Here is a 27,735-nt window from a genome sequence, read left to right as displayed (position 1 = left end):
CAAAAATGGTAAATTTCTGAAATGTAAAATAATGGAATGTTACACATATTTCTATTTTTTCTATATAATCTATGATATAACATTACACACAGGTATACAGATATTAACAAATATCAAAGAAATCATCAATTTTTGCTTTTTTGTACACAGATTAATGTATATCTTCTGGATTAAACATTCCCTGTAAAGTAAAATTAAAATATCTAATTAATGGATCAATAATACTTAGTTATAAAACACTTTAATTTTAAAATATATATGATAAATAATTTATACAAACATAGTTTTTAACATTTATTATTTCATTTTCAATCAATTATTATTAATAGAAATTTTTATAATAAAATATCATTTAGATAATTAAATACAGTCTTATAAAATTTAAAAGAACCATATTTTCTTTAAATATGTATAATAATTAAAATATATTTTTTCATAATACATTATACAAATTATTCATTATATATAATGTATGAAAAATTAATAAAGAATGAATGAATATAAATGCTTACTTATAAATATGTATAATTATTATAATAACAAATAATGCAACCTTACCTTAGCACGCCTTAAGATAGAGTCCTTACTAGCATCATATGGATGATCTTTACTTGGAATTTCTAATACTGATGGTATAGGCTGTGTGTGACTATCAATTACATGACGTATCATTTCAGCAACCTCAAATACATAAATGAAAATATATTAAAATAATCATATTACTTAATGGTAATTTACTGAAAAATAAGACTTTAATAGAACATAATCATTAAATTATAACTTTTTATATTAGTTTTTATATTTTATACCCCAAAGATAAAGACATATTACTTTCATTTTTATTATAAAAATACAATTATTCTTTAAAGTTTTTTTATTATTATTTTAAGAACATTACTTACATTTTGGTTAATAAGTATAATATCAATATCATCTCGTTTAATGAAACGTTTAAATGTTTCTTCTATATCACTTACAGCTGTATCTATAAAGCAAAATCATATATATATCTTTAAAACTATATACACATAAATATGAAAATTTTGTAATTATTAGAATGAATTCATTCAATACACGTTTCAATGCAAAAACATTAAACCAAAAAAATATATCTAATAATGTTTTATCTGTAAAATATTTGTATTTTATTAAATACAATACATACTTTTATCTACAACCATAAAATTGGGTTGACGATGTTTATTAATCTCGCCAATTCCACCTAAAAGAAATCCCACACAAGTATCCTAAAATAAAATTTGTATAAATATACTATAAATATAAAATAAACGTTGATATACATTCAAATCACCTCATCTCCGATCACAGCAAGAAGTTTACCCTTTCCCGCAGAATGAAGAGCCATAATTATAGAGAAATAAGGAACAACAGAATAAATTTACGTGAACAATTATTAATTTAATATATCCCGACGATGTATCAGCTGACAAGTCACACCTATGTACTTAAGTTACTTGAATATCACGTGCCAAACTTGTCCAATCGAAACAGTACAGTAATGAGGAAACTGATTGACTTTAGAAACAGCGAATACTGAAATAGGCTGACATACAGTATGGTAGATATCTACCAACCTTTTATCCCTTTCTAACGTTATCGATCGGAAAAAGATGCAACGATGTAATATGCGATTGTAGATAGTACACACTAGAAGATAATTTCAAAACGTACAGACTGAATAAGACTTCGTTTTAGACATATCGAATTTTTTATTTATCAAATTAAATTTTTACTAAAATAGTTATTTTTAGTTATTTTTTGCACTAGTTGCAAGAATAAAAATATATACATTTATTACAATGAGTTAAAACTTATTAATAAAAACAATGTATGACAACTTTAAGACAGTTCTCTATGTGAGTAAACGTGTGTAACACGTAATGTCTAGGGTTATATTTCTTTATGTGTTAGAGCATAAGTGCTATGTGTATTTAATATTAATTATATATGTAAATTGGAAGACAAAAACTTGTGTTAAATTTTACAGTTTTATGCATTATTTTTCATAATGTTAATATGTAAAAATACAGAGACAAGTGATTATTAAAAATATCTCTTAAAATTCAATATAAGTTCTATGATTATCAATACTAATTATTTAGGTTATCATGTTATGGAATTTAAAAGTCATTAAAAAGATGTATATTTTCATTATTGATCACAACTATAAATATGAACATTCATAATATATACCGATTTGTGTTAAATATAAGTAGAAGTGTGTGGTCAATTATTATTTGCTGTTAATAAATCTAACTTGTAAGTTATGACTATCACACCAAGCATAACCCTAAGTAAATATCTATATTGATATTTTAGATGTGTTTTCTTATACATGAAATGACCTTAATAATATTTGATCATTAATTAACTATTATAAACAAATTTTGTAATATATTTATTTAATTTCACATTTCAGAAATCACATTTTATTAACATACACACTTATTAATAAAAGAATATAATTATCAGTGGTATAAAGAACAATACAAAAAATGTCATTTGTGAATGATGTTGATATTTACAAGAAAATGGTTTCTGGAAAGATTATACAAAAAACATGTACAATAGATGAAACTTCAACAGAATTTATGGTTTTACCCAAATGTGAGCACACAGAAGAAACATTGGTAATGAAATAATTAATATTTTAGTAAATATATATTTAGAAATTTTTGTTATATTTTTTATCTATATTATATGTTTTATATATTTTTAATATATTCTCTATTTTAATATTAATTAATGACATTTTATATAGGTAGTCGGTGAGGAAATAATTGTAGATGAAAATATGGTTATAAATCAGCAAATTTCAGAGGAAGTTATTTGTAAACAAAAAGATACTTCTGAATATTTTGAGGAAAGTATGAATACAACAATGTCTGTTGCATATGCAGAAGATTCTCTACCCATATGTACACAAAATACAATTAGGCAAAAATGGCTTTCAAATGATATCAATAAAGAAGATTTATTGGTAAATATTATTGAATATTTAAAATTTTATAGAAAAACATTACAACAAATCAAAATGATAAAAGTATTGGTTAATTCTTTCTTTACATTAGTATGTTACAATTTATGCTGTGTCAGATATAAGAAAAATTACAAAAATGAATATTACATATTTTATGTGTTGTAATGTAATAGTTATCTGAATCAGAAGAAAGTGAAACTGAAATGTACAATAAAGTAACAAATGATGATCAAGATGGAGATGAAGAAACAATAGCTACATTTGTAACTGCTGCTGGTCAACAGTTAGCATTATATGCAGTTGAAGATTCAGAAGAAATATTTGCTGTTGCAGTTTATGATGAATCTGGTGAACCTCCAACAAATTTTCAATTTTTGATGAAGTATGCATAGTTATTCATGTATTATGTATTAAATTCAGTTAATTATAGATATAATTCAATAAATATGTAAATAATGAAATGATCACATTTACAGAGCAGATGTTGAAAGATTAATAGGTGAAGGAGCTGTTAGAACAGTTAAGAAACCAACACAAATAAAACAACAATTATTGACTACTCAGTCACCAATATTTTTCCCTAAAAATGAATCAACAAATGATATATCAATGGATAATGAAAATAAGATAATTTCAAATGAAAATGAAAGGATACAGGGTAAAGGAAATATATTGGAAGAAAATTCAACTTTAGTAAAAGATACTGATGTAAATTTAAATACAAAACGAGTTCCTAACATTATATATGCAACAAATGAAAAGCAATCAGATGTAACATATTTAATGATGGATGATTGTTCTGTAAATATGCGTATGTATTTAAAAATTTTAAGTATTATATAACATCATATGCTAAGATAGTGAACTGTCAAATATTACAAATATATTTATATTTAATAGGTAATTCTAGAGAATGTCAGGAAGATAATAAAAGCGATGGTGAATTAATAGAACAGTCAACAGTACAATATATTTTATTTGAAGGTGATCAATCTGATTCTGAACTAACATTTGATGAAATTCACGAAACTCTCCAAAATTTAAAATTGAACGCAGCAAAGAAGCAAATAAATAAAAAGATTATAAGAGATCAAAACAGTTTTGGACATATTAAAGGAACAGAGTATGAAACTTCGATATACCAAACCTCTAATATATCTAATAGAATGTCTAATACTTTAACAAAGAGAAAATTAAATTTGTTAGATAGCCAACAAGAATTATTAGAAACATTAACAGACTCATCAGCGGATTTAATATCAAGTAGTACAAATTTAGATGTATCAAATGGTTCCATTGAATACACATCACCTGAATCATCACAAATACAGTACAAAACTAAACGTTCTCGAAAACAACAATTAATTTCTGTAAATCGTGAAGATTCAGAAATTATTATACAGCCAGCATCTCTTTTAACTGAAGAAGACAATAACGTTAGGAAAAGAGTAAGACGAAATAGAAGAGTCATAGGTCATTCCGGATACCGTCAAAGAAATAATGACTCGAAAAGAATGAAAAGAATGAAACGGAAAGAAGTTGAAATTATCGAAATTGATATTGACGAAGAAGAAAGTATTCTGCATTCGAAACGGGATGTTGTTGAAATAACTATAGATGATAGTAAAGATAAATATTCTAGCGATAAAGAAAATGAAATTATAATGGTTGGAGATTCTGATGACGAATCACAACAGTCGAATTCAAAAGCAATTTTATTACAGTGTCAACACTGTTCTAGAAATTTTCGACAACAAAGAGCTCTAGAAACACATTTGCGAGTTTGTTCAAAATCGCCGTCTAATATAATACGATTTAATGAACAAAACTTAAAACATGCAAATGGAACAACTGATGATACTGTTAAAAAACAATACGCTTGTAAAATATGTCAACAAAAATTTGATGTAGTGGTAGCATTAGCACGCCATGTACGTTCAGAACATTCTCAAAGGAAAAAACGTAGATTTAGTAAATTATCAGTTGAACGACCATCTATAGAAGTTAAAGAAAAGAAGGAGCATATTGAACCAAAAAAGCAGATGACTATAATTAAAAGGATTAAAAGAAAAAGTAGTCAACGAACAAATTGCACTTGGGAAGTAAAAAAATTAAGTTGTTCTGATTGTGGTAGATGGTTTCCCAGTGCTGCCTTATTAAGAGCACATTGTTTACAGCATGGAACAAAAAAATCTGGTAAGTTATTCTTAATAGTTGTTTAATTGATATAATTTATTATTAACATTTATGAAGTTGAAAGAATATTTTTTACAGAACAGCAAATACGTAGATGTCAAATATGTAAAAAATTAATTAGGTCTAGATTACTCTTTGTACGACACTTAAAGAAACATGGAAATTTACAAAAAAATACAAAGTCTATACCAAATATTCAAAAGAAGTTACATACAACCAGGTCAGTGACAAGTAAAATTACGACGCTCAGAAAACGGGGACGCTCACGAAAACTTTGATCCCTTCAGATATCAACACATGAAACTTCTAGAACTTGATGATATGTGACAAATATTGTTGCTATTTCTTCTAATGTGAAATATGTATAATATACTGTTCATACTTCCAATAAAAGTTGGAAATATTTATATGTTTGTTGAAGAAATATCTTTAAATTATGTTAGATACCTAATTAAATGTATATATCATTTACATGTATTATGTATATTATGTATAATTTAATTTTACATTGTCACATTTGGAACTTAATTATTGACTAAAAACTATTGATTGATATTTCCCATTTTTTGACCATGTAACTTTTCAAAAATCAAGTGCAAAAAATTAATTGAATTGAAACAAAATATGAAAACTTAAAATGTTATATTAATAAAATACTTAATATAAAGTTAAGTAAGTCAGTCTGTCTTTATTCTTACTTTTAAATGAGAATCAGTACTCTCTCATATACTAACATAATTAATTACTGTAAATAAAATGATAATATTAAAGATACGTATATATTTATTGATTAAAATATGCTCTTTTATATATACAAATTATTACAATTGTCAAATTGTTTATATTTTGAAAATAATATAAAATTATCTTTTGTGAGTAAATAACTTCTAATTTGGAATAAGTAACTATAAATTAACTTCTAAAATGCATATAAATTAAACTTAACATATTTTAAATTCTGAAAAGTTTACTATAAGTAATAAATTTATATTTATACAGTTTGTATTAATTTCAATTTCGGAAGAGAACCGTTTTCGAAAGTATATTTATATCCTCCTTTTTTATTCTAATCATGAGCAGAATATTCTAGTTTTGATTATTTATTTTGATTATTCTCTATATACTTATAATTATTTTAATTATCAAAATATATATTTCTAATGTTATAACAAAACGCAATATAACTGTGTAGTAACCTCAATTTCATATTTTTAACTTAATTTATTTGCGATATATATTGTGTACATTTGTTAAGATATGCAAATATATACTAACTTTTCTTTTTTTATTATGAATATTCCTTTTGTCTTTTGAATTGAAATTGGCACTGACCAACTTGTACTACTTACATACGTACTTACGTCGGACACTGCTTCCTTTGTTGTATCAACTGTTTACTTGCATCAGGACAATATGTTTTCAAGCAGTATCTTTTAATCTATAATATCAAAAAAAAAAAAAAAAAGAAAAAATAGAAAGAGCTAAAAGAATTTTGTTTTCTTATCAAATAGCAAAATGGATGTTGTCAAGAAAATAAAAACTGTGAAAGAGATTGAAAAGCCAAAAAGTAATATCAGTGAAACAAAAAGCAACAGTAATGAATCGAAATTAAATAGAAAGTGGAGTAATAAGGATAAAAGAATGTTGTTAAAAGCTCTACAAAAATACGGATCCGAAAATATTGAAGGTATATCAACAATGTTACCGAGTATATCTTTGGAAGATATTAAATCGAAAATTTCTGAATATTCTGAAACGGCAAAAGATTTATACGAAAATGAATTATTAGACGAATGGTTGAATTGTGGACTGTATAAACCAGGGGATAGCTTCATACCAGAAGCATTATTATTTATATATATATATATATATATATATATATATATGTATTGTTTTATTAATTTACAATATAGAATATTAACTAATATATAACAATCTATATATAATTCTACTAGTTTAAGTATGTTTATTAATAAATTGTACATTACTATTGTAGAGCAATATACAAATACCTTTATCGTTCATGCTTTGAACAACCATCATATTTTGATTTATCACCAAAAGATAGAGATTTATTATGCTTTTTATTATCAAAAGTTGAACAAAAAGTATGGCCACAATGTAAGACAGATATTTGGGAATATATTGGTAAAGTTTACAATAAAAGAAACATAAAAAGAGTATATCCTGGAAAGAAAGGATATTCTTCATAATAACATGGTTATAATGTTTTATACATTTATGTATAACCATAATGTTCAATAAACATTATCAATAAAAAGGTATTTAAGGTTTTAATACATTCTTTTATTGTGATAGGAAAGATTTTATTTGTTTATACCAAAAAATATATGAAATATAATATATTAAGAATTATTTCATGTAAATCATACAAGGTAATAGAAAAAAATTTAAGTTTAATCTAAAAAATTAATATTAATATATTTATTGAAATGTTATTTTGTACTATAAATTATTATAATAGTAATAATTCAAAAGGACATACAAAAATCATTGACATAATGTATATTATAGCACAAAATAATTGTTTAATATTGTTTGTAAAAAAATTCTGTGTAATATATTTTACTTTACTTAATCTATTGAATCTGTAATTTACTTTAGTATAAATAATATAATACACTAAATAACACACTATATTACTTGTAGAATAATACAAATGAATAATAAATGTGAATTAATTAAAATGATGTAGGCAACATGCAAATAATACTAATATTATTGTAATACTAATATTGTTATTGTGAAGTAAAGTTTAGAATACATTAGCTTGTAATGTGTGACGTTTATTTACGCTTTTTAAAACGTACAACATATACACATTCACGCATATATTAATCATAAATGATTATTTTTTTATAATGTATATCTATATGCATTTTTTACATTAAAACGATAAAATACAAAATAAAAATAATTGCATTTTAATAATTGCCGTTACAATACTTCATATGAGTTTAAAATTTCTAAGATAAACAAAATATTGAAAGGTTTTGAACTTTAATAAAAATTCCCTAATTAATAAATAATAATTAATTTTTTAATATTTCCCATGCATCATCTTCCAGTTTTGAATCCCACTTAGATACATGATTATCAGTACTAAAACTGATTAACGTTTCTTCTTTATCTTTTGATTTTTTTGAAATTGATTTCGAATCTATGAATTGATTACTTTGTTTTGCATCATTACCCCAATCCCATTCGCAATTGGAAGAATTAGCGGTTGATACATTGATTCTAAAACAATTTCAATAATTTATATTTAGATATTAAATAATTTATAAAGTTAAATCGGATATAAATACTTAATTTTGAAATGTAAATATTTTTTTCAATTTTATTAATAAGACTATCATCAACTTACTTAGATTGTGATGTTTTCATTAAAGATGTTTTTTCAGTGGAATAGTATTGAGCTGCATCAGTATTTTGGTAAGTAGTGGAAGAACTTTGATAGTGTTCTTTTGAATTATATTGATTCTGTTCAATTGAATTTGTCCCTCCAATATCACCCCACCTTCTTCTTCCTAAGTCTCCAACCTGTTTTAAAATAAATGGTTAGTAAGTTTAATATTTAATTAAATTGTGAATTTAGCAAATTGATTTAAAAGGATTTAATAATTTCAAACAGAACCAAAAAATTATTTATTACAATACCACATATTAAATCTACTTAATGTGCATTCTCAATAAAAGCATTTTTAGTGTACAACTATCTACCTTAGCAGCTATATTATTAGCTTGCGTTCCAACTTCGTCCCAAAAAGTACCATCGCGTACCTAACGAAAACATAATAAAACGGAAAAGAAAAACTTAACTGAAAAATAACATTGCACTAAACACAATTACTAAATACTAAATAAATAAGTACTATTAATTTTCTTTACCAATAAATAATAATTTAACAATATATTCCATAATTAATAAAAACTTACTGTCGTACTTATGATTTGCACATATATAAATATGTATACCTTCTGTATGGCTAATTCTCCAGTCTTAATGGCATTTTCTGTAGCTTTGCTTGCTATTTTTGATGCTGATGAAGAAAGTATTGACCAACCCTAGGAAATTAAATACTATCTATAGTTTTTATGTAGAGTAATTGTATATGTATAATTAAGTATAATTAATTACACTTACACTTGCTAAAGAGGATACTGCACTGTCAAAAAATTCTTGTGATGAACTTCTGGGTGGTGGATCCATTTGATAACCAAATCCTCCATATTTTCCACCTTGACTAGGTGGAATATTACTTTAAAAAAATATATAAATTTGTATATTAGCTTATATACTAATTATATTACTTAAGATATTTTACTATAAAGTTATTAAGACTGCATTTCTTATTATTTATGAATTTCATTAGATTGACATTTATATGACATTAATACAGAAATAAAAGCTTACTCTGGACGATTAGCATTTTCACTTTGTTTTCTTGCAAAAAAAGCTTCTGTTTGAGATTTACAACTATTTGAGTTAACATTTTGATAAGAATTTGATATATCACTTTGATATGAAGTATAATCTTGTTGATTTTCTGAATAAATTGAAGGTCGAAAATCCTTAGCTATAGATGTAGTTGGACTCCAATTTTCTCCATGGGCTAATGATGCAATCTAATTATTTATATAAAATAAAATTTTATATTTTGCAACCTTAAAGCTTTTTTGTTTTTTGGAAAAGTTATTAATTATAAAGCAATGAAAATTATTCCATAGATGTAAAATTATATATAATATCTTTAAATTTGTAATTATACTCATTACTTATTGACATATGTTTTAACTGCAATACAACTAAAAAAAATTTAATATATCATAATCAAAAAAATGAAATAGTGATGAAAAAATAAATTACTTAACATATTTACCTTATCTCTATACAATGCTGCTGCTTTAGTATTATACTTTTGTGTTATTGACATACTATCATTCCAGTCAGGCTGTGATTCGAAGAATTCACGAGCATTTTTATTTCCACCAATCCTCATTTTTTCTAACTCTAAGTCTTTCCATTTATCCATGGAAATGGATCGAACAAATGATAAATGAACACCAAGTCCTCTATGTTTGCCTGAACATTCAAGACAAATCCATATACCATATGTGACAGAAACCCATTGAGGATTGTGAATTCCACATTCAAAACACCTCTATAAAATAACATCAATTAACATATGGAATAATATAAAGAGAATAACATGAATGCATTACATTGTTTTCATCTTTTGGTTTAAGTTCACTTAAAATTCTTCGAGTTCGTGGACTTGCCATATTTTGTGTCGCTAAAACTTAAATCAAATCAAGTCTAATATCTAATTTTTAAACTAAAGGTTCACCATACTATACTTGTCGTCAGTCTCTTGATGGCAATTTATCCTAATTTTTTATAGATAATAAGCCAATGACAAAAACAATTCATATACCATTTACTTGATATATATTTTAAATTTTATCATATGAATAAAATAATAAATATGTCATTTATATCCAACCAAATCAAACATAATATCATAAATTTTAAGGAACTGATCATTTCATTGGGTATTTCGTTCTGTACGATATGAGAACCAGCAAATAGTATATGTTAAGTATGTTTCCAAAATATACCACTATAAAGCGCTAGAGACTAACCATATTCTTTCTTTTCATAAATAAATGTAAAATATGTTTTTATTAAATAAGAAAATCAGAAGACTTATATTTATATATACATTTTTGCATACATTGATTATATTTACTAAAAAATTATTCTTAATATATATTATTCATGTTCGGTCATATTTACTAAAATACATATAATGAACAATAAATTATAAACATTAAAGAATAACAAATAAATAATTATTTTTCATATTATTACAAAAATACATAAACAAAGTTATTTCTAAATTATAACAATTCAAATTATTGCTAGAAAAAAATAATTAAACCTATATCCATGAAATTGTGTAGTAAATATTCAATTGTTCATCTTTACCAATCAAATAATGTAGCATTTACTTCATGTAAACGACGCTTACTTGTCGAAAAAGCGCATGCGCAACCCCACCCACTGTTCATGACAAATGCAACTTTTACTTCCGGTTGACTTCAGCTTCTGCACAAGGTTTTTTGGGTTTAGCAGTATTCTTGCGTGGTGCTTCTGTTATCCTACGTCATCCGTGATTTTTCTCAGCTGCATTTGCACTTTGCAGTTCTATATCTCCCAAGGATATATTTTGTTTGTCGTATGTCCATCCAGAATCTCAACACATTCGGTAAATATTATATTTTCTATTTTATAGCGCTGATCATATTGTAGAAGATAGTTCTATCAAAATGGCGATGGCGTCTTTGCTTGCATCATAGTACGCAATTAACGTTTAACATTGTTTCCTCATTCCCCTTTCAAAGATTATTTCTTTTAAAAAGAGGTTTATACTTAAATGTAAAATTGAGTAACTTTTAATATAGTATGAATTATTTGGTTTTTCAGACCCCTTTGCAGATGCAATCAAGGGTTCAGATGATGATGTCCAAGACGGTCTCGTGCATATAAGGATCCAGCAACGGAATGGTCGTAAGACCTTAACAACAGTACAAGGACTTTCATCTGAATATGACTTGAAGAAAATAGTGAGAGCATGTAAAAAGGTAATAATATTATATTTAGTTTACGATTTTCAACAATTGAAACTTGACATCAGTGTCAGATACTATGCTAAAAATAGAACTGATGCAAACAACTGTTCAGAACAAAAGTATAATTATACATCTTTCAGAATATATTTATAATATATGTAAATTTTTCTAAAAATTACTTATTTCATTGTATCTTTTTCTAAATATTTAATATAAAATAAAATAGTGACATAATTAACATATAATACACGTTATAAACATAATTTTTTATTTTTTATTGATACAATTAAATTTAAATTCGTAAAATTAAAAAGTATTTATTCTTTGAAAGTAAGTTTACATTTCTTTGTTTTTATAAAATTAAAGGCTTTTATTTGCGAAAATCTTTAGATAGTATTTAATTACATTTTGTTCCAAATCTGTACTTATATGTATGTACAACAGACTGTATTAAACAAATAGATTAAAGTTTGTAGTCTAAAATATATTTTCATAACATAAAATGTGAATTTATCTATCTGAAGAGTAACAATTAAATAAGAATATTTAATTCCAGTGTTTAATGGTTATATTTTTTATATTTAGATATTTCTTATTATATTGTTTATATGTAAGTATTTAGAAAAAAGTTGAAAAGAAAAGATAGAACAAAATAAAATTCTTTTTAGGAGTTCGCCTGCAATGGGACAGTAATCGAACACCCGGAGTACGGAGAGGTGTTGCAGCTGCAGGGGGACCAAAGAGAGAATATATGCCAGTGGCTAACAAAGTCAGGTCTGGCCAAACCTGACCAACTCAAAGTCCATGGTTTTTAGCTATAAACACCCATGCCACTATCTAAGAACACTCCACCTTCATCAACACCTTATCATCTTAAATTATCTGTATCAGTTACTAATACTTGTTGATACATCGTGAGATATCCTATTATATACACATATATATTTCAATAAAAAATATATAACAGTAACGATATAGGCACAATATTCTAATCAGACATTTGTAAGATTGTAGGAAGCAATATTTTACAGCCTTATGTTAGGTAATCCACTAAACTCATCACGTTTTAAAATAGTAGCGATAATTAATTAGTGATTTGAGAAAATACTTATACAAGGAATAGATACAAATAGTAACGGATGGCTCTTCTTTTCGGGATTAGGTAGTATGTATCTCGGCGCTATAGACGTGTTCAGAGAAAAAAGGAGAGTAAAGAGAGAGAGAGAGAGAGAGTGAGAGAGAAATATCAAAAAAAAAAAAAGAATTTAGGCTCCAGATTGGTTTATTGTGTGTAATGCTGAATGCTTTGTTTTGTTTATATAGTAAGGTAACAGGCCTGGTTTTTATATTGTCACCTGCAAGTTTTGTGCCTTTAATTCCATATTGATTGTATTATTTATTGAAAGGATCATCTTTTATTGTAATGGATTTATTTTGAGGGAGAATTGCCAATTTTGTTCTTCTTTTGTAACAGTATTGACAACATGAAATCAATTGTTTTCGATAAAAATGTGGCTGTTCTAAATAAATGGTAATTCACCACTAATTTGTATTTTTATTTTTTCCTTTCCATTTAACTTTAATAACAGAATGAATTTTTAAGTATGAATAGCACATTAAAAGATATATCAATTAAGAAAGCATCTAAAAGTTAAAAATTTGAATTGTTAAACCATAATGCTTGAAGAAAAATTGTTTCATTAAATTTTTAGTAACAGTTTATGTAGATATGATGATAATTTGTTAATTTATTTTCTTTAGTTAACTATAATTCTAATTATATTTAATTAATATTGTTGTTGTAATAAAATGTAATAAATTTTTGTATTAATTTTCACAAAAATATATAAAATACATTATATGATATCTAAATTTGAGAGTTTAATTAATATTAATCTTTATTTATTTTTGAATAAAAAATGGCTTTCTAAGCCATGTTAATCATATAAACTGTAGAATTTATATTTATAAGTTGTATTTAAATGTATATATTTTACGTGAATGTTTATTTATATATAAGGATTTTCTTTTAATTATGTGGGTACATCAATGAATATGATAGTTTTATATTAAGTTTAGGTTACGTTTAATATTTGCATATTTAGTTAGTCATTGATTATATGGAAAATAAAATTATTGGAATTATTTAATAAAAATACAGCTCCTATATAAATCTATATATACAACAGCATATCAATATAAGATAATATAAAATTTTAGTTAAGTGTATAGAGTAATCCTTAAATATTTCTAAACTTTTAAATTTACCGGGCACGAGTAATGGCAATCTAACCACCAGATATCACTATAGTCGAGCTACATACTTACGGCCCATAATGCACTGAGCTACGGCATGTGCCTTTCTGTGTCGGCCATTTTGTAGTTTCCTTGAGAAATTGTGTTGAGTTGATTCATCTTCTCGGTAAGAATTTCATAAAATTCTAAAACGGCGCGACTCACATTGATCCAAATGATGTAGAGGATTGAGGGCAGATGCTTATGGCTAACTATTCATAGCTTGAGAACGAGGAATAAGGTTGCGTTTTTTGCGCACAACCGTGTGCGCTCACGGTACTTACACCCGAAGAACGAGCCAGTAAACGAAGCTGCCGAGAACACCTATTGATAAAGGCACATGGAATCCGGGATTGTTTCGGGATGAATGGTGATTTCGGTAACGATATACGATACGCATAAGTGTACTGTCCAAGTGGTTGTCACCATATCTGCGTGCGTGAACGTGTTGGCCCGGCCAACGTCTCGCTCTATATTTGGCTAATCGCATCCAACATATTGCATATCTTGCCTTTTCAAAATTTTTACTTTTCATGCCGTAACCTTTCCCAAAGAACTATATCAGAAGGATACAATGTGACGTTTAAGTGTGAATGCTTGACGATTGCACATTGATACTGAACAAGAGCAAATCTTAGCATGTGGCACGGTTTGTACGATCAACATTCAATTTTAACTTTCAACAAAGTCAGTGAAACATTTCATTTTGTACTATGATATAAAAGTTCTTCTACGTCGTTCATTAGCTTATATGTAAGATTGAGAAATCATTATTCGACAACAGTTGTTTTATGTGATTATCAAAAATACAAAATCTCTATTTTTACATTTATTATTTCGTTATGCTTCGTTAAAACTTCATGTAAATAAATTTGTATAATTTGAATTTACGTACATATATGCATTTAAGCATGCACATACACGCCCGCGCGCGCTCGCGCACATACACTCAGCATATATACATCATGCACACGTACTATGTGCTATTGAACACAAGCACGCGCGCGCGCGCATCATACGTGCGACACACATGCACATGTACAACCGTGTTCCTATATAAACGAATTTATGTATGTGTGTGCAAGTATATATAGGCACTACAAATGTATTACATCAGACTAGTATGATATGCATATTACATATTTTTAATCATTTTTGGAAATTGTTTACTAGTTAAAATTTAGTGTTATATTTTGTTATTGTGTGATTTATATAAAAACTATTGAAAATTACATTTGAAAATTATGTGTTTGAGGAAGCATAATTTATAGTAATATTTTTAATATGATTGCAAAATAAATTAATATAGGCATAGTTAATAATATATACAAATACTGTATCAATTAATTTTTTTTAATCTAAAAGAGCAAGAGGTCACTTTTCAAGGTTATTGATTTGTTTGATTATTTATAAAAGATGAATCTAGTATTAATTGAACTATAAAAATATAAATATAAAAGCATACTTTTTTCATTTTATTATACATATATTACAAACATTTAGGGTCTGATATGCTTCTGTTATTACATTATTAATAATATATTTAATTATGGTTGTTGATCGACACAAATCTATCTTCAATTTATTAAATTAAAACATTACTCAAATTAAATATTTTCTAAGTAAAATTAAGATCATTAATTAATCAAATTATATATTACATGTTTTAACATGTAAGTATATTATGTATTGGGTGTTAACTGTTTTTATAATATATAATGAATGTTATGTATTTTTATTACTGATTATATTTTGTATTTTTCATAGGGTACGTGTACATGAATGGGGACATTGGGAAGCTCCCACCAGGGGCGGTCTATCCAGCCACCCCTGAACCTTTGGGTTCTGTTGGGGGTGCAATTGGAAGTACTGCATCCAATTTGGAATATAACATCATGAACGGAGTTCCAAGTGGAAATGAATTGATATTGGAGGCAGGTGTTGGTAATTTGGAACCTTCACTGCAACATGCTAGAGGTATAGGGGGTGCTGCAGGTTACGGTCCAGTGGATGTTGCTCCCATAGGTGATGTGCCAAATCAACCTGCTCTAATGGGTGACTTGTCTGCCACTGGTATACCTTTGGAACAACTTAAACAGATGCTCTCTTCACAACTTGAATACTATTTCTCCAGGTAATACCTTCATTTGATCTTAACTTTACAAAAATTTCTATTGTCTATTGTTAACTGAAGTTTGTATTTTAGAATATTATTAATCATAAAATATTAAGTATTAATTAATTATTAATATTTACTTCAAATATTATTGTAATTATAAAATTTTTTAATTTGTTAGAATATTTTATAGTTGATACAAAGTAAAGTCATAGTATTTATTTACATAATCCTTAGTATATATAATTCCTCTTTTATCATATTTACTTTATGTATATCTGAAATTACATATTTATTTGAAAAATGAATTATCATTTAATTTTTAGATAATATCAAAGGAATAACATGAAAATGTAAAAATGACTAATATGTACTATTTGATATACAATTATTTATTTTACTTATTTACTGAATAATATTATGTATTATGTAGAATTATTTACTGGATTTCATTTATAATAAATTTATATTTTATCATATTGTATTCTCACTATCTTTTTTCTGTTTTTAGAGAAAACTTAGCTAATGATACATATTTATTATCACAAATGGATAATGATCAATATGTACCAATATGGACAGTAGCAAATTTTAATCAAGTGAAAAAATTAACGAAGGATATAAAACTCATAACAGAGGTTCTAAGAGAATCTCCAAATGTACAGGTTGATGAAGAAGGGCAGAAAGTAAGACCTAATCACAAACGATGCATTGTAATTCTTCGTGAAATACCAGATAGTACACCATTGGAAGATGTGAAGGTGAAAAAGAAACATACATACTCACATATATTCACATTATTTCTTTTATATATATGCATGTTATTTTCCCTATTGTATATTCATATAATTAGTAATATAAATTAAATAAAAAAATTAAATACGTTTAGATAGACTTATATAATAGCAATATAATACTTTTATACACAATAGTAATTTATTGTACTATTCATAATGTAATCTTTTGTGTTTTTTTCTGTTGTTCAGTTTTTCATAACACTGAATGTGAATAAAATAAGATTTTTAATTACAGAATTTATTCTCTGGGGAAGGGTGTCCAAGATTTATTTCATGTGAATTTGCCCATAATAGTTCTTGGTATGTAACTTTTGAATCTGACGAGGATGCTCAAAAGGCCTACAGGTTTTTACGTGAGGAAGTTCGGGAGTTTCAGGTAATATTCAATAAAAAATGATTTTTTATTTCCTAGTTTAATAAACATTATGAAGAATGTCAAATTATGCAATAATGTATTTATCCATTACTTATGCCTATATATTTTTATTTTACTTTTCTAAAAAGTGTTTAGTATAGCTAAAATATATATATATTTATTACTAATTAGTATATAATATAAACTAAATTTAAAGAATTAAACTTAAAATTCTTATACTATAAAAATAAAAATTTTGTAAAACAAGTAATTTCGTTTTAGAATAATTAATAATTCTAACTATTATTTATTTTTTATTAATTGCTTATATGATTAGAATAATTTTTTTAATCAATATAATTTATTTGTGTAACAAATAAAATACATTACAAATATAATTAGTAAATTATAATCAGTGTTTTTATTCCGTTATTTAATATTGATACTTCTGTTTAATTTAGGGAAAGCCAATAATGGCTAGAATCAAAGCTAAACCAATGAATAGGCTACCAATCCCAGCAGTTGCTAGTGTGGGTGGTATTAAAAATGGTTATAGAACACCACCACCACCACCTGTTTATGATCCAAATAGTTATACAACTGGTCAGCAACGTTTTCTTTATCCAAATGGTACTACTATGCCACAAACTACTATGCCGCCATATGCCAATCAGGTTCATTTATATGTAAGTAGACAAGATTTCATAAGAAATTCTAGTATATTTTTATTGAATATACCAATATTTCCTTTTATAGAGTTTATTGAATTTTTTGAACTATTAATATTTATGTAATAAATAATAAAAATGTTTATATGTTTTAATATGTCGTATTATATTAGAATATTTTAGCTATATAAGATTTAAGCTATTTTATATACTTTTTATAGCATCAACCATTTTATCCTCCTGGAATGATGCCTTGGGGACCTGCAAGTCCTGCATATTTCGACATGTCAGGTGTTTTTATGAATGGTATTACACCACATAATACGTTTAAATCGCATAACACAAGATTTCCTCGTCACAGGTATTGACATTAATAATTATTTTTAACAATATAGAAATATATATTAATTTTTTATTAAGAAAATTACATGTATTTTTTCATGTTATGATAGTATTTCATACAAAAACTACATTTCAAAATAATGTAAGCAGTAGTTTGGTTATATAATGACTTAAATATATACATAAGTGTAAATATATACATATATATATTTGTATATATATACATATGATACAGAAATAAACAAAGAAATGGATCTGAAAGACCAGGCTTGATGGGTGGCGGAGGTAATATGGTGCCAATGGGACGCACTTCACATCCGCCTATAAGTGGAGCACCAATATCTTTAGGAGCAACAGTTCCGACTTTTACTTCGAGCTTGCCTACGGTGAAGCCAACTTCTTCTTCCTACCAGACCGGCACAAAGTTCCACTCCTCACATACAACTGTAGCAACTGGAGAGGTTCCCTATAATAGCAGCCATTCGAAAGGATCCCAAGAAAATGACGCTCAAACTCTGGACTCTGGAGTACAATTTCCGCGTCATCGTATGCATCGTAGGACCAAAGACCAAGAATCATTATCAAAGGCTAATAGTAGCCCCTTACCGTCAATCAGAGAATCTGCCCCGGCCAGTAATAATAACACACAATGTAACCGAGGGGTACAATTCGATTTGGAAGCTTCTGCTTTCCCTCCTCTTCCTGGCCTAGATGCTGATCTTGCAAAATCCCATAATGCTTCAGTAGAAACTGTTGGTACAGATTGTACGCAGTCGCAGAATAGGCTTTCAGATGTAGTTAAAGGTACTGCAAAATTGAAAAGTATCAAAGAAAAAGAACCTACAGGAACTTCACAACAATATCATCAACAACCGACAAGTAATAGCAGTAGGTCTGCAAGTCCAGGGTCAAGTGCTGGTGGTCATGCTGGTTCGCTAGAAGCTCCAACTGGTTCTGGAAGTACATCAACTACTCCTGTTGCATCTACAAATGTCAGCTCTAATGCTTCTGCTAGCAACAATGACTCCACAGACATCGCTTTCAGCACCATCACTCTCACTCCCCCGTCATCTCCTGATAAGTGAGTGTGCTTTCTTCTTATACATACATACATACGTACAACGTACAGATATAAACACACACATACATACGTAATTATATACGTACACAAATACATTTAACCTGCATACATACATACGTTTATGTAGTTACATATGTATTATACACATATCAAATACATATACGTATATATGTTTGTATATGTACATACAGGATTTGTGTATGTGCAAGTGTGTAATAGGACATATATTCTATTTTTATTGTAAAAGCAAATAGTTGTTTAATTACATTTCTAAAGTATTGCTTATTATAAATTATTGTTGAAGTTCTTAAATTGCTTTTAATGATACATTGCATATATTATGTATATATGTATAAATATACACACAGATATATACATACATATAAACACGCGCGCACATACACACATATACATCAGAATGACTTATATTATACAGGCAGTCATATAGAGCCTGAAAAGATTGCTAAGCTGTGTTTGATAGTGTTGGCTGCATTATATGCGTGCTATGCTCTGTATGGTGGATGTGTATTAGTGAAAGTTATATAGTCCACCTATATTTTCATATCACCTATATAAGAAGGAAAGGGAAAGTAGCTATTCATGGTAGCTTGTTAGTTTCAGTATATATTATGTTCTGTTAGTATGATATTGTAATAACGTTAAAATTCATGCTTATTTACTAATTCATAAATAGAACGGATACAAGTAGTAAATTAATTACTGTGACAAAATAAGTAAGAATAATGAATACTGAAATATATGTTTTATTTTTGGAAAATGATAATTTTATATTATGTTAATAACAAGTAGTCCATGTATTATTTTTTAATTTGTCAATAATTAATAAAAGATATGAAACATATTTCATAATTACGCTATTTTATTTTTATTGATGTTTTATAAAACTTTTTAACACAATTACAAAAACATTTATGAACAATTCTTTTAATTTGAAAAAATAATAAATTTGTCTTAAACATTATTAATATATATCTACTATATGTAAAAATATTGCAATTGTGTAAAAAATTTGTTTACTTTTTTATAATTGTCAAACTTTCCCTTTCTTAATTATGTTATACTCATACATAGAGCGGTAAGAAATAGGTCTATCTTTTCTGAATTTACTGTTATTTTACTCTCTATGGTGGTTAATTTTGTAAACGTGCTCAGTTGTTCCAATTTGCCATTTATTTCTATTCATTGCTACATCTCTTTTCCCATCGAGTGATAAGTTGTTTAATATTGTTTGGAATGCCTCACTAGTATGGTTCTTTCACTGAAGAACAAATTTTTCAAATAAGAGCTGGTGCTCCATTCAATGAAAAAGCAAACTTTAATTTTAAAGTGTAAAATGCTCAAAATCGAGGTATCCATTTGATACTAGGTAGTCGGAAGTTTTACCATTCTTTTATGGTGATTAAATACGATAAAATGTTGCAATGCGTATGTATGCAAGAATGTATGCAGTACTATGTGGTAGCACAATTTATATTTCTTGCCTGTATTACTGCGGCAAATGAACAATACATATGAACTATTATATTATTCAGGGTTCTTTAATACATGAGTTTGTTATTTTATTATTATTATTAATTATTATTATTGTTATTATCACCATCACCATCACCATCGCGATCACCATCACGATCACCATCACGATCACCATCACGATCACCATCACGATCACCATCACCATCACCATCACCATCACCATCACCATCACCATCACCATCACTATCACTATCACCGTCACCATCACCATCACGATCACCACCATCACCATCACCATCACCATCACCATCACCATCACTATCACCGTCACCGTCACCGTCACCGTCACCGTCACCGTCACCGTCACCGTCACCGTCACCGTCACCTTCACCCTCACCATCACCATCACCATCACCATCACCATCACCATCACCATCACCATCACCATCACCATCACTACCACTACCACTACCATTACCACCATCACCATTACCATCACCATCATCATCATCATCACCATCACCATTACCTTCTTTATCATCACCACATCATCATCATCATCATCATCATCAACAACAACAACAACAATGACAACAACAATGTCAATGTCAGCAGTAGAATCATTGTTATTGTCATCGTCATTACCATTATCATTGTCATTGTTATTATTATTTTTGTTGTTATTATTATTATTGCTTTGTTATGATTATTATTATTACATATCATTATTGTTGTTATTGTTATTATTATTCTTTTTATTATTTTTCTAAATTATTCTTTTTATTATTACTATTATTACTATTAGTATTGTTATTATTATTATCATTAATGTTATTCTTATCATTATCGTCATCATCACCATCATCATCACCGCCATCGCCACCATCACCACCACCACCATCACTATCGTCGTCATCATCATCATCATCATCATCATCATCATCATCATCATCATCATCATCATCATCGCCACCATCACCACCATCACCATTACTATTATTATTATTATTATCGTTATTATTATTATAATTATTATCGTTATTATTATTATAATTATTATTATTATTATTATTATTATTATTATTATTATTATTATCGTTATTATTATTTACGAAGACAGGTGGAAGATATTCATAACATACCTAGCAGGATTCACATTGCCAGGTTATGTAAAATTAAGGTGTGTGACACTCGAATTAAAAAAAAAGGCCACCTCCCTTTACCACGGTGGATTCAAACTGGAACTTTTGTACCACTTTAGAGTGGGACATATTGTATTATGTTCTAATGGTTTTCTTTTATCCTTTTTGTTTTTATTTAACGTTCGCGATCTTTAAAGTATCTTTCATCTATACATCACAGCCTGGTTTACACATAAGAAGAAACTTCACCTAACTCTTACCTACGCATAATTCTATCGATGTAGTCTGCAATTACTTATCTAATTTTGAAAACGAGCATTGTTCTCTTGTCATTGAATCGCTCACAATCAAAAAGCAAGTGGCTCGCGTTATCACATTTCGTACCACAAAACCAGTATACTGGAGACATTACTTTCCTCATTCTCTCAGAAGTATTTCGTTAGGAACTGACTCATGTAGAAATTGTTATCCATAAAGGATCTTTATGAGCCTTATGATCCTTTGGCCTTCGTTCAAATTCCACTGTCAAAACTCTATTGCGGACTGGTCAATCGGGTTAACTTCAGTAACTACTGTTATCGTAAGTTTCGGCATTGAATGATAGGGGCACATAATTTCCTGTGCTATCCCTTGCCACTGGACAGATGTTATGGATGACCTATATTAACTTTCATTGCATATTTCTGCTTCATAGAGTACAATAGATTAGGCTCTTGATGTCATTAGCCTGTTGTACGGTTCTAGACATTGGGTATTGGTATGATAGTAGAAATTCTTTCTTCTATATGAATATAATAATTTCGATTTTTTAAATCGCAAATTAGAGTTCGTGATATTTTATCCATTTCCGCATCATAATCCTTCTCATGATTTGATTTAGTTTTTGTTGTGTCTGTTCGTCATTGTGGGCAGTGAATATAATTATGCGTCCGCGAGATGCAGGCACAACGTATATACATCCTCACGGCTGACAAACTCCGTTGACACTTCTATGATTACAAGAAGTGACTGCTATTGACCGAAAACGGTGCTAAAGATCATCGGCGGGCCGTAACGAGACCGAGTGAATCTTTCAAGAATAATGTTAGCTTTCTGTTTCTTAATAGCTAACATTTAGATTGAAAGTCTACGCCGATGCTGCCATTATCCTATATCGCTCAGTCTCGCTACAACCCGCCGATGATCTTTGTCATTGTCTTTGGCTAATAATGACCACTGTCTGTGATCATGAGAGTTTCAGTGGAGTTAATCAGCCGTGAGGATGTAAATACACTGTTGCCTTCTTTTTGTGTGCGCATAGTAGCTTATAAGAAACCCTGCTGTCGGCATCTTTGTATGGTGTAGTGATACAAAATTTTCCAAAGAATGGATCCCAATATCGATCCTAACGTAACTTTAATAATAACTTCTTTTCCCTTTGGTTTGTCTTCTGTCTTATATACCAACTAACAATTTTTCACATAATCTTTTATCATCATTAAGAGATATCTTGATACATTAAAGTGTCGCTCCACTTCGACAAATTAAATATGTTCTTTCTGTTGAAAATCACTAACAAGGTTAATGATTGAACTTGATACGTCTTCTTCGCTCTTCTTACAACTTTGATAGCTCTTGCAATTGCATTGATCGAGTGTATCAAACTTTTGAATTACTACCTTGTAGTTCTTTCTCATTACATAATATTTGTCAATTGCAGACCTTGCTCTATCGGATGGTCCTGTCATGTTTTGCGACCTTATACTCTGCGGATATTACAGCAGTCTCTGATTTATTCCTGTCATTTTCGTGATCAGGTTCTTTTTTAGTACTCTAACGTAGTATTTCTAACCTGTGATGAGGCAATAGCCAGGCTACTTATTTCGCTCGTTTATTTTACTTCTTTTTGCATTTTTTTTTTGTTCTTTGAGCTGAATGTAGTGACTTTTAAGCGCCTTCGACCTGTGTTTAGCAAACGAGTAACCTACAGTTTATTTCCTATGTCCATATTGATATTTCTTTGTTTACAAGTGGCTTGTCGTATGGACCAGGATCATGAATTTCAGTTGTTCATGCTTATATCAGACTCTTCGGTTTGTCTTTCCGATTTTTGAAATTCGTCTTTACCCAGAGTCACTTCTGCTAGAGTTACATGTTATCCCTCGGTTTAAGGGAGCCATCCGCTTGCTTCTTTTTTTATTTGAACGTACCATTGGAATTCGTTGAAAATTTTCCTCTAAATTACACACACCAGTGTGTTTATCTTCGAATAGTTTATCATCGGAGTTTCTTCCGTTAGTTTCTACATGTGTTGAAGAGACATCACACAAATGTTCTGGTCACCGCATTGTCCTTCGTACGTAACGAGTTTCCACCATACGTCACGGGAAGGACATATTGCTACGCAAAATTGACAATCTTATGCGAATTATCATTATCATCATCTTCATCATCACCATTACTACTATTATTGTTATTATAATAATTATTATTTATTATTATTATTTATTATCATTTATTGTCATCATCATTATCATTATCATCATCATGACCATCATCGTTATCATTTTCATTTCATGATTACCACCGTCATCTTCATCTTTATCATTATCATTATCATTATCATTATTATCACCGTCACAATAAATAATAATAGCGACAAACAAATTTTTTTCATATGTGGGAAACTGTGGTAATCTTTCAGAGATACTTGAGGGTGTCAGCACTCACTAAGCGTCAGGAATTTATATCCACTAAAACTACAAATTCAAAAAACTGACATATATCACTCTGCCGACCGCTTTCGTTTTTCTTCGGGCTAGTATGTCGCGTTTTGCGCTCATTAAGGCGTCTTTTATTTCACGATCCTGTTTCCGCCCTGTGTCTCAGTCTCTATGACGAGAAATGTTGGAGAGTAGACTGCATCATCGCGTGTATCGAAGAGCTATCCCTCTATCTCCACGAAAATTGCTGCGATGTTCCACTCATCCTCGTTTTTGACCATATTCGACTGAGTTCTCCAGTTTGATCCTTTTGAGTGACCAGCGATCGCACACGAAGAACACGTAGTTCACGCCATCCTGGCCAATGTCGCACGTGCAAGGTTAATGCATTAACTTCCTTATCTTATGGGGGTACGAGCAAAAGAAGTCATGTCTAGAGAAGAATTGGATTAGATAGAAGTTGACCTCACCGAATTGACATTCGACCTAAGCTGCTAGCTAGCTTATGAGTCTCGCTATCCATCGCATCCTCTGGTTGCACTCCCAGTGCTCCTGTTAATGCTCCAGCCAACACTTCATTGTGCGGTACTTGGTCTTCTTCTTTGTTTCCACGGCATCAACCGACTTTAGCCCGTATATCCATTTGCATTCTTGGACAAGCAGATCGATTGGCAGAACTTCGACGATCACCAGTATTGTGAGTTTGAACACCGTACAGTAGAATTACGTGATTCTAAACGTTCTTCTCCACTGCACTGTGGCCATGCACTTCTTGTACCAATATTTTCAGGATGGATTGCGTGATCGACATGCGTAATTTCCTCGTACTTGGTATGGGCAAGGTTATGGACACTGTTGCCGCCTTGTCTGTTATATTCTTTACTCGCTAGAGAGTCAGTTTCCTATCCATCATTATTTCAAGATGCCTGACCACACCGCACGTTTAAATGGTCTTTTTGTCTGTCAGCATAGGCATAAGTGTCACCTTTTTTATGACGAGTAGATCTATCTTTGTCCTTAATCGCAGACACCTACAAGTCATAATTGTTCATTCAACGGCTGACTTGTTTTAAAACGTGAATCGACTTCGTCGACATCAATTCCACACTAAGTGCAACTATTATTAGTGCACAGTTGTCAGCGTATTTTATCATGAAAGTGTCCTTTCACATCACTATATGGAGGAAGTTGTGATACATGATATTCCAGAGGTCCGGGCCCAGGATCAAATTTTGCGCAACGCTAGAAATGGTTCTTTGGCTGTGGATTCTCTCTGTCGTATCCAATAGTACAACTCTGTCTCTCAATTTCTTTATCACCCGAAGGAAGTATTACAATACCCTGAATACTGCTTTAAAGCGGGCAACGTGTCACTCCATCTAGCCAAGTTGTATGCGTTTCTGACGTTGAACGTCTCTAATAAAACTACACGCCGCGAGTGACGGTTTCTACGATGCTTCTCTTATATGATTCTGACGACTTCCATTATCACATCAACTGCGGATGGTCTCCTCTTGAAACCATATTGCTGATCTGACAAGATCCCTGGTTGCCTGGATGATGGACGTCTGGCGTGCTTTCAGTAATTTCTTGTACAGTTTCCCTGCTGTGAATAATAATAATGATAATAATAAGAATAGAATACTTATTATTATTATTATAACGATGATAAAGAAATAATAACAACAACAACAATAATAATAGTAATAATTGTAATGATTATAATAATAATATAATAATAATAATAATTGTAATGATTATAATAATGTAATAATAATAATAGTAATAACAACAACAATAATAATGATCGTCATCATCGTTATTATCATTTTTATTGCCATTGTCGTGTATATCATTACCATTATTTGTACCGTTATATGATTATCAGTATCATTTTTTCAGTGAACATCTGCATTCTTCCTATTGACATTTATTGTTGTTATTACCACTACTAACACACCTTATGTTGCTATTATCGTCTTTTACTTTATGACTATTGTTAAAGTATAACTATTCGTATTAATATTTTTACAAAAGTCTTTCTCGTTAATATTACTGTTACCACTTCTGGTTGTTATGTACCCCATATTCTTTTTATAATCTTGGATCATTATTATGATTTTTATTCCATTATTGTAATTACTATGATACATATTGGTACTGCTATATAATTTGTATTTTCAATGACACTACTTTCCACATCACTATTACCCTTATTGCTGTTATCATTGTATTGTTATTGTTATCAATGTTGGTACCAATTTTTTATTTATTATTATTATTATCGTCAAAGTCATCATTTTTATAGTATTTATCACCATTATGGTAATAAAATTATTATTATCTTCATCATAATAAACTTTATCATTATTATTCATTACTAATACTATTATTATTATTATTACAACTATAAGTATAGTTACTTCTGCTGCTGCTATCGTTATTACAAATACTATTATTATTAGCACCTATTACTATTATTATTACTAACTGCTGCTACTACTTCTGCAAATACTATTACCACTACTGTTTCTACTACTATTGTTACTAATGTTATTACTACTGTTGCAGTTATTAATGCTACTATCAATATTATCACTAATGCTATTACTACTATCGCCACTATTAATATTAATATTATTATTGCTACCACTGCTACTAATACTGTACTATAGTATATAATATTGCTATAGATTATATTACTATTATTACTTTATTGCTTCTACTATTGCTACTGTTATTGTTATTGCTAATGACTACTGTTGGCACGAATCCCATTACTGACGTTACTGCTATTATCATTATCATTACCCCCGCTCCTCCTCCTCATGCTGCTCTTCCTCCTCATTCTCCTCCTCCCCTCCTCCTCCTCCTCCTCCTCCTCCTCCT

The 27,735-nt window shown here is 28.8% G+C and overlaps 6 protein-coding genes across 11 annotated transcripts in view; 4 read left to right on the top strand and 2 right to left on the bottom strand.

Moving 5' to 3' along the window:
* Positions 1-151: 151 nt before the first annotated feature.
* On the bottom strand, positions 152-1,668 carry Vha14-1 (V-type proton ATPase subunit Vha14-1). Its single transcript, XM_017900219.1, has 5 exons — positions 1,313-1,668; positions 1,166-1,247; positions 903-985; positions 559-681; positions 152-181 (listed from the first exon to the last, which is right to left on the bottom strand). Exons 1-5 carry the CDS (start codon positions 1,364-1,366, stop codon positions 152-154), a joined length of 372 nt encoding a protein of 123 aa, XP_017755708.1. The 5' UTR covers positions 1,367-1,668.
* An 848-nt stretch (positions 1,669-2,516) lies between these two features.
* On the top strand, positions 2,517-5,486 carry LOC108547644 (uncharacterized). The gene is made up of 6 exons (XM_017900242.1): positions 2,517-2,651; positions 2,783-3,001; positions 3,175-3,383; positions 3,478-3,812; positions 3,902-5,197; positions 5,276-5,486. The coding sequence occupies exons 1-6, from the start codon at positions 2,517-2,519 to the stop codon at positions 5,473-5,475; spliced, it is 2,394 nt and encodes a 797-aa protein (XP_017755731.1). The 3' UTR covers positions 5,476-5,486.
* A 1,123-nt stretch (positions 5,487-6,609) lies between these two features.
* LOC108547625 (uncharacterized) lies at positions 6,610-7,410 on the top strand. The gene is made up of 3 exons (XM_017900218.1): positions 6,610-6,884; positions 6,987-7,050; positions 7,194-7,410. Exons 1-3 carry the CDS (start codon positions 6,713-6,715, stop codon positions 7,408-7,410), a joined length of 453 nt encoding a protein of 150 aa, XP_017755707.1. The 5' UTR covers positions 6,610-6,712.
* A 747-nt stretch (positions 7,411-8,157) lies between these two features.
* On the bottom strand, positions 8,158-10,719 carry ArfGAP1 (ADP-ribosylation factor GTPase-activating protein 1). Its single transcript, XM_017900246.1, has 8 exons — positions 10,445-10,719; positions 10,102-10,383; positions 9,636-9,847; positions 9,366-9,480; positions 9,197-9,286; positions 8,942-9,001; positions 8,586-8,761; positions 8,158-8,458 (listed from the first exon to the last, which is right to left on the bottom strand). Exons 1-8 carry the CDS (start codon positions 10,502-10,504, stop codon positions 8,251-8,253), a joined length of 1,203 nt encoding a protein of 400 aa, XP_017755735.1. The 5' UTR covers positions 10,505-10,719; the 3' UTR covers positions 8,158-8,250.
* Positions 10,720-11,317: 598 nt separating this feature from the next.
* Positions 11,318-13,202, top strand: eIF1 (eukaryotic translation initiation factor eIF1). Its single transcript, XM_017900279.1, has 3 exons — positions 11,318-11,490; positions 11,709-11,866; positions 12,523-13,202. Exons 1-3 carry the CDS (start codon positions 11,463-11,465, stop codon positions 12,667-12,669), a joined length of 333 nt encoding a protein of 110 aa, XP_017755768.1. The 5' UTR covers positions 11,318-11,462; the 3' UTR covers positions 12,670-13,202.
* A 1,010-nt stretch (positions 13,203-14,212) lies between these two features.
* The window catches only part of LOC108547662 (La-related protein 4B), a 16,222-nt gene continuing 2,699 nt past the window's right edge, over positions 14,213-27,735 (top strand). For 2 of the 6 annotated variants that reach the window (XM_017900278.1, XM_017900273.1), the window contains exons 1-7: positions 14,228-14,528; positions 15,917-16,283; positions 16,777-17,026; positions 17,298-17,438; positions 17,879-18,103; positions 18,307-18,446; positions 18,663-19,508. In XM_017900278.1, the coding sequence (XP_017755767.1) occupies positions 14,513-14,528; positions 15,917-16,283; positions 16,777-17,026; positions 17,298-17,438; positions 17,879-18,103; positions 18,307-18,446; positions 18,663-19,508 (1,985 nt within the window). In that variant the 5' untranslated portion in view covers positions 14,228-14,512. Of the gene's footprint in view, positions 14,529-14,773; positions 14,799-15,916; positions 16,284-16,776; positions 17,027-17,297; positions 17,439-17,878; positions 18,104-18,306; positions 18,447-18,662; positions 19,509-27,735 lie in introns of those variants that run through there. The other 4 variants (XM_017900274.1, XM_017900277.1, XM_017900276.1 and 1 more) reach the window with 4 other exon arrangements.

This window comes from Eufriesea mexicana, unplaced genomic scaffold, assembly GCF_001483705.2.
Source record: "Eufriesea mexicana isolate 0111107269 unplaced genomic scaffold, ASM148370v2 scaffold1146, whole genome shotgun sequence".
Lineage (NCBI taxonomy): Eukaryota > Metazoa > Arthropoda > Insecta > Hymenoptera > Apidae > Eufriesea > Eufriesea mexicana.
This window is presented reverse-complemented; position numbering and strand designations above follow the sequence as displayed.

What these genes read in the sequence shown, in the direction of transcription:
- Vha14-1 (XM_017900219.1), bottom strand. Translation starts at nt 1,366, where the DNA reads ATGGCTCTTCATTCTGCGGGAAAGGGTAAACTTCTTGCTGTGATCGGA. An exon ending in TTGCTGTGATCGGAGATGAG is followed by an intron (nt 1,248 to 1,312) that starts GTGATTTGAATG and finishes ATTTTATTTTAG; the next exon opens with GATACTTGTGTGGGATTTCT. An exon ending in TTTTATGGTTGTAGATAAAA is followed by an intron (nt 986 to 1,165) that starts GTATGTATTGTA and finishes TTTGCTTTATAG; the next exon opens with ATACAGCTGTAAGTGATATA.
- LOC108547644 (XM_017900242.1), top strand. Translation starts at nt 2,517, where the DNA reads ATGTCATTTGTGAATGATGTTGATATTTACAAGAAAATGGTTTCTGGA. An exon ending in AATTTTCAATTTTTGATGAA is followed by an intron (nt 3,384 to 3,477) that starts GTATGCATAGTT and finishes TCACATTTACAG; the next exon opens with AGCAGATGTTGAAAGATTAA. An exon ending in TGATTGTTCTGTAAATATGC is followed by an intron (nt 3,813 to 3,901) that starts GTATGTATTTAA and finishes TATATTTAATAG; the next exon opens with GTAATTCTAGAGAATGTCAG.
- LOC108547625 (XM_017900218.1), top strand. Translation starts at nt 6,713, where the DNA reads ATGGATGTTGTCAAGAAAATAAAAACTGTGAAAGAGATTGAAAAGCCA. An exon ending in CGGATCCGAAAATATTGAAG is followed by an intron (nt 6,885 to 6,986) that starts GTATATCAACAA and finishes ATGAATTATTAG; the next exon opens with ACGAATGGTTGAATTGTGGA. An exon ending in ATACCAGAAGCATTATTATT is followed by an intron (nt 7,051 to 7,193) that starts TATATATATATA and finishes TTACTATTGTAG; the next exon opens with AGCAATATACAAATACCTTT.
- ArfGAP1 (XM_017900246.1), bottom strand. Translation starts at nt 10,504, where the DNA reads ATGGCAAGTCCACGAACTCGAAGAATTTTAAGTGAACTTAAACCAAAA. An exon ending in AACCAAAAGATGAAAACAAT is followed by an intron (nt 10,384 to 10,444) that starts GTAATGCATTCA and finishes GTTATTTTATAG; the next exon opens with AGGTGTTTTGAATGTGGAAT. An exon ending in CAGTATCCTCTTTAGCAAGT is followed by an intron (nt 9,287 to 9,365) that starts GTAAGTGTAATT and finishes TTAATTTCCTAG; the next exon opens with GGTTGGTCAATACTTTCTTC.
- eIF1 (XM_017900279.1), top strand. Translation starts at nt 11,463, where the DNA reads ATGTCCATCCAGAATCTCAACACATTCG. An exon ending in CCAGAATCTCAACACATTCG is followed by an intron (nt 11,491 to 11,708) that starts GTAAATATTATA and finishes TTGGTTTTTCAG; the next exon opens with ACCCCTTTGCAGATGCAATC. An exon ending in TAGTGAGAGCATGTAAAAAG is followed by an intron (nt 11,867 to 12,522) that starts GTAATAATATTA and finishes AATTCTTTTTAG; the next exon opens with GAGTTCGCCTGCAATGGGAC.